Source organism: Dipodomys spectabilis, unplaced genomic scaffold (assembly GCF_019054845.1).
Source record: "Dipodomys spectabilis isolate Male_0828 unplaced genomic scaffold, ASM1905484v1 ptg000067l, whole genome shotgun sequence".
NCBI classification, from domain to species: Eukaryota; Metazoa; Chordata; class Mammalia; order Rodentia; family Heteromyidae; genus Dipodomys; species Dipodomys spectabilis.
The window spans coordinates 4,626,984-4,632,806 of record NW_024870744.1 but is presented as its reverse complement, the minus strand read 5'-3'; the positions used below and the strand labels follow the sequence as shown (position 1 = coordinate 4,632,806).

Sequence of the window (5,823 nt, the reverse complement as noted above, 5' to 3'; positions counted from 1 at the left end):
CCCTGGTTGTGAAGGAAATGCAAATAAAGACAACCCTGAGAATACTACCTTACCCCAGTCAGAATGGCCCACATCCTAAAGTCAGCCAACGACAAATGCTGGAGGGGATGCAGAGAAAGAGGAACCCTATTACACTGCTGATGGGAACGTACACTTATACAGCCACTTTGGAAAGCAGTCTGGAGGGTCCTCAGAAAGCTAACTATTGACCTCCCCTATGGCCCAGCCATACCACTCCTAGGCATCTATCCTGAACAACAGGAACCAGGATACAAGGACACGTGCACCTCCATGTTTACTGCAGCACTGTTCACAATAGCCAGGCTATGGAAACAACCCAGAGGCCCCACCACAGATGAATGGATCCAAAAATTGTGGTATCTACACACAATGGAATATTATGCAGCCATTAGAAATGACAAAATAATGGCATTTTCAGGGAAATGGATGGAGCTAGAAGAAATCATGTTGAGCGAGGTAAGCCAAGAGCAAAGAGATAAATGGTACATGGTCTCCCTGATAAGTGGATGTTAAATCCAAAATGTTAGGTGATAGGACAAAATTAAAAGAACTTAAGAAACAAAGGACTTCCACTCATCTGGTTGAATCACTACTAAATAACCCCATGCTGCTGATCACATGTATGGTGTACACCAGAGGGGAACCAGGAAGACAACACAGAACTAGAGGGAATCAGGGAAAAACATACAACAGCGGGACCCATCAGCTGCACTGGACATTGACCAAAAGGAACTAAGCAACTCAATGGCAGCGGTGGGAGGGAGGGGACAAATGGGAAAGAGGGGACAGCTGATGCTATGCAAAACAAGAGAAATGTACACATCACCCAGTGTGGAAGAAATAACTATCGCAAAGCTCCTAGAACTCATAAATGTTGGGGCTGGGAAGGTGGCTCAGTGGTAGAGCGCTAGCCTTGAGCTGAAGAGCTGAGGGACAGCGCCCAGGCCTGAGTTCAGGCCCCATGACCAACAACAACAACAAAAACATTGAAGAGCACATCATTAGAAGAGCGTGGATTGCTGATGATCCTGTGATCAGGGCCAGCAGGGCAGTGCAGATTAAGGCCTTCCCGAAATAGGGAAAGGCACTCATCAGAAGACCCCAAACTTAAGAGACAAACCCCAGGGGTGACACGGGTCTGCGGCTGGTGGAACCCCAAACCCGTGATGGAGGAAGTTACTTCGAGACGTGGACACACCCAGCAGCTCCACCGTGGGTCACTTTGCTCTGCTGTGGTGTGTTTCCATTTGAGACTAGGTCTCATGGAGTTGTCCAGGATGGCCTCCACCCAACTGCTCGGCTCAAGCAATCCTCCTGCCTCAACCTCTGTAGCTTGATGCTGCAGGCCTGCGCCCCATCTCCTGGCGTGCGTGCGTGCGTGCGTGCGTGCGTGCGTGCGTGTGTGTGTGTGTGTGTGTGTGTGTGTAATGGGGGTCAACCTCAGGCCTAGACACTCTAGCTTTTCCACTCAAGGCTAACACTGTAACACTTGAGCCACAGCTCCACTTCCAGCTTTACTTACTTATTTAAGTGGTTAATTGGAGATAAGAGTCTCACTTTTCCCACCTGGACTGGCTTCAAACGGTGATCGTCAGGTCTCAGCCTCTGAGTAGCTAGGATTAGAGGTATGAGCCTCCGACGCCTGGCTCTGTGATAACTTTTATTGTTATTTTTTTTGTTTTTGTTTTTCTCTGGCCAGTCCTGGGGCTTGAACTCAGGGCCCAGGCACTGTCCCTGAGCTTCTTTCGCTCAATTCTAGTGCTCTACCACTTGAGCCACAGCACCACTTCCAGCTTTTTCTGTGTATGTGGGGCTGAGAAATTGAACCCAGGGCTTCATCAAGGCAAGCACTCTACCACTAAGCCACATCCCTGGCCCTCTGTGATAATTTTTAAATAATAACAGTAATAATCTTCCTTTGCATCCAGATCTTTTTCTAATTGAATGTATTGTCAATATTTATGAGTGGAATTTAGGTTTTTTTCCTACCTTTAACTATGATTACTACCAACTTTTGTGTATTTATTTTATATCCAGCCACTTGACTAGTTTCTCTTATTCTATTCTTAAAGGACTACTAGACAGCCGTGGGATCGTTTGTCTCTTCTGTTTCCACACTGCAGACTTTTTAAACAGCTGCAAATACCCTCCCCACACCCACACATACCAAGAACAGCCCGGCCAGGGCGGAGCCTGTGCCCTTCAGTGACTTAAGTTCTTACCTCCCACTTCCCTGGGCAGTGTCCTCATTACATCACCAGGGAGCGTCTGATAACTCCAAACTTCCGGATGGAGGTGTCAGTCTGCACTTTATGGAGATCTGCCAAGTGGCTGCCAGCACTTTGGTCTGGAGGACCTTCCCATTCAGATTCAGTTCAGTTCAGTGCGAAGAGCTTGTGGACTGGAGTCCATCAACCACTGATCCCTGGAGACCTGATTTCCTCCTCCCGCTCTGTGACCATCCATCACCGGGGCTGTGTCCGGGCTCCTCCTTCCCTGGCCCAGGAGATGGCAGCTGCCTCCCCTGCTCCTGTCTCTCAGCGTGGGGAGGCGCTGGGGGCTCCCCCTCTGGGCGCCTTCTCCAGACGGGGGGCCAGGGGATCCTCCATCTTTGGAAAATAAAGGAAGAGTTGGAGAGAGATGGTGACAAGCAGAGGCAGTGGGAGAGGGAAGTTTCCAGCAGAGACTGGGGGGAACGGGAGCAGCCTCCATGGCCTGGCTTGTGTGCAGGCCAGGGAGGCCCAGCAAGCGAGGCCGGGCAAGGGAGGCCAGGCCAGGGAGCCGCTGCTGGAATGTATCACTGTCCACCTTGCAGCCCAGCCCACTGGACATGTAGTTGGTGTGAGATCCCAATCCCCTGCCTGGACCAACCAGCCAGGAGCTGCAGCGGGGTCACTGGCAGCCCCTCTCCACAATGCCCGGCAGCGCAATCCCCTGGCTGAGCTGGACAGGGCAGTGTCCTTCCAGATGGTTCTGAAGACAGTCAGACGCTGGTCCTCCGGGAGAAGGGACTCGCTGGTCACCCGTCGCAGGATCGTTGAGGCCACTACCTGAGCCTCCGTGGGCCAGCCGTGGACAGGGGCGCCACACGGATCTCCTCTGGCCCCGCGGCTGCCCACAGGCAGAGACCAGAGCCAGGGAAAGGACTTGGCCTGGTTCCTGGTCTCCTCAGGGGAAGAGGGCCACCGCCACATAGATGACCCAGCTGGTGAACACAAATGTCCCAAAGAGCAGGCTGAAGAGCACGAGCGAGCGAGCCTTCCGAGATGCGTCCTCGGCCTGGGCCAGGTCCCCCCTGCCCAGGGCTGCACGCGTCTGCAGGAGACGGACAGCAGACAAGGTTGGTCTACAGCTCAGGGGGAAAGAGGCTGGTGAGGGTCACACTGGCACTGACCAAGCCGCTCAGCAGCCCCCAGCCACCCCCATAGCACACCCACTTGGCAGATAGGGAAACAAAGGCTCAGAGACCTACCTCAGGCCCTACAGCTAGAGGTGGAGCCCAGAAAAATTTAGGGGATTCAGGGGCACACAGAAGCCTGGACCCCACCTCCTGACAGCTGCCTGAGGTCCTAGCTCACAGATGGCCCGGGCGGGCCTGCATCTACCAGATGTTGCCACAGCCTGGTACTGGTGATTATGCCTGTAACCCTAGCGACCGGGAGGCCAGCCTGGGCAGGCAAATCTGACTTGCATCTCCAATGAACCAGCAAAAAGCTGGACATGGGGGCATGGCTCAAACAGTAGAGCACCAGCTTTGAGCAAAAAGGCCAAGGGAGAGTGTGAAGGCCAGAGTTCGAGCCTCTATCCATGGCACGCCACTGGCTGGATGCCGCCAGGTGCGGGCCAGCCTACCTCGTGGGAGTACACCATGGCCATGAGCCCCGTGAGCAGGCAGCAGAACAGGGTCACCAGCACCGACTCCGCCATGTAGTCCTTGGGTGGGGGCCCGCGCTCCACAGCGGGGGCCGGCAGGCCGGGCAGGGGCACGGGGCTGCCGAACTGGTGGCGGGACAGAGCGGGCAGGTGAGGGGGGGGGGGGCAAGTGAGGGGGGCAGGTGAGGGGGGGGCAGGTGAGCGGGCAGGTGACGGGGGGGGGGGGCAGGTGAGGGGGGGCAGGTGAGCCGGCAGGTGAGCGGGCAGGTGAGCCAGCAGGCTGCGGGGCCCGGGGAAGGACAGCCTCCCGCCCCACCACGGACACTGTGGGTTTGGGGTTTGGGCTGGGCACTGTCCCCTAACTTTTCTTTCGGGGCTGGTGCCCCACCACGTGAGCCACAGCTCCACTTCTGGCCTTTGGCTGGTTATGCAGAGATAAGAGTCTCATGGACTCTCCCGCTGGCTTTGAACTTGGATCCTTGGAGCCTCCTGAACCCTTAGACCCGCGGGTGGGCGCCGCCATCGCCGGCACTTTTATTGGTACCTAGGTTTTTCTTAATCAAATGCCCCCCTCCTGCCCCCTTCCTCCGGCAGGTGCCTGGGCTCCTAGCCATGCTCCGGAGCCCGGCGAACCGGGGCCCCACCACGGGCCGCTGGCAGCGCTCACCGCGGGGAAGGAGAAGGCGGCGGCGCCGGGCCCCGCGGGCGGCGGGAAGAGCGCGGCGGGCGGCGGGAACAGCGCGGCGGGCGCGGGCGCGGGCGCGGGCTGCAGCAGCACCGGCACCTGCGGGAAGGGCGGGTACAGCAGGGCCACGGCCTTGGGGTCGGGCGGCGCGTAGGGCGGGGGCTCCTCGAAGCCGAGCGGGGGCCCCGCGCCCGCCGCCGCCGCCGTCGCCGCCTTGGGCCCCGGCCGGCCCTCGGCCTCGGGGGGCTCCGGGGCGGGGGCGCCGGGCGCGGGGTCCCCCGGCGCGGCTGCGGGCGCGGCCGCCCCGTCGTCCTCGGCCTCCGCGGGGTCCTCGTCCAGGAGGCGCGGGCGGCGCGGGAGCTGCGGGCGCGCGGGGTCGTCGGGGGCCGCGGCGCCGGCGGCCGCTCCGGCCTCGGGACCTGGCGGGGACGGCGGCGCTGGGTGAGAGGCGGCGGGGCCGGGCCGGAGCGCGCGGGGCCCCGAGGCCGGGCCACGTCCCCGCGGGAGGCCGGGCGCGGGAAACGCGGGGACGCTGGCAAGGCCCAGGGCCGGCGCCGGCCGTGAGACTCCTCCCCGGTGAAGCCCCCGAAGGCCGGACTCGAGTGCACAACGCTGGCTTTGAGCCAAGGAGCTGGGAAGCGGCTCCGCGTGTGCGGCCCTGGGTTCGATTCCGCAGTGCCACGTGGAAAAGGCTGGACGTGGCGCTGGGGCTCAGCCACGCTCGTCCAGGGCTGGCAAACCAGCGGGCGCCCCTCCCTCTCTCACTGGGACCCCAACAGCGCCCGCTTCCCGGCCCCGGGCCCCGGTGTCAGCGCTTCCCGGCCCCGGCAGGTCCCCCCGTCGGCTGGGCCCCGGGTGGAGGCCGCAGCCCGGCCGGGCCCCCGGTCCCCGCTACGCGGAGCGAGGCCGAGGCCCCGGAGCCGGGCGCGTCTGGGGCCCCGCGGCCAGGACGAAACCCGCGCCGGGCGGCGTAAGCGGAGCCGGGCCGCGCGCTCCCTCTCGGGTTGCGCCCCACATCCCCGCGCCCCAACCCCGCCCCTCCGCCCCCTCGGGGCTTCGTGGGGCCCCGGGAACCGGACACCGGCCCGGGACCAGCCCGCGGGGATGCGGCGCAGGCGGGCTGCACGGGGCGCCCGGACCCCCTGCGCCCCCGGGCCCCCTGAACCCCCTGCGCCCCCCGGGCCCCCTGAACCTCCCGGGCCCCCTGAACCCCCGGGCCCCCTGAACCCCCTGCGCCCCCCTGA

General features: G+C 61.4%; 1 protein-coding gene across 1 annotated transcript; it reads right to left on the bottom strand.

The window, feature by feature from the left end:
- Positions 1–1,958: 1,958 nt before the first annotated feature.
- Positions 1,959–5,596, bottom strand: Prrt1b (proline rich transmembrane protein 1B). Its single transcript, XM_042680877.1, has 4 exons — positions 5,475–5,596; positions 4,562–5,195; positions 3,874–4,020; positions 1,959–3,336 (listed from the first exon to the last, which is right to left on the bottom strand). Exons 1-4 carry the CDS (start codon positions 5,594–5,596, stop codon positions 3,190–3,192), a joined length of 1,050 nt encoding a protein of 349 aa, XP_042536811.1. The 3' UTR covers positions 1,959–3,189.
- Positions 5,597–5,823: the final 227 nt, after the last annotated feature.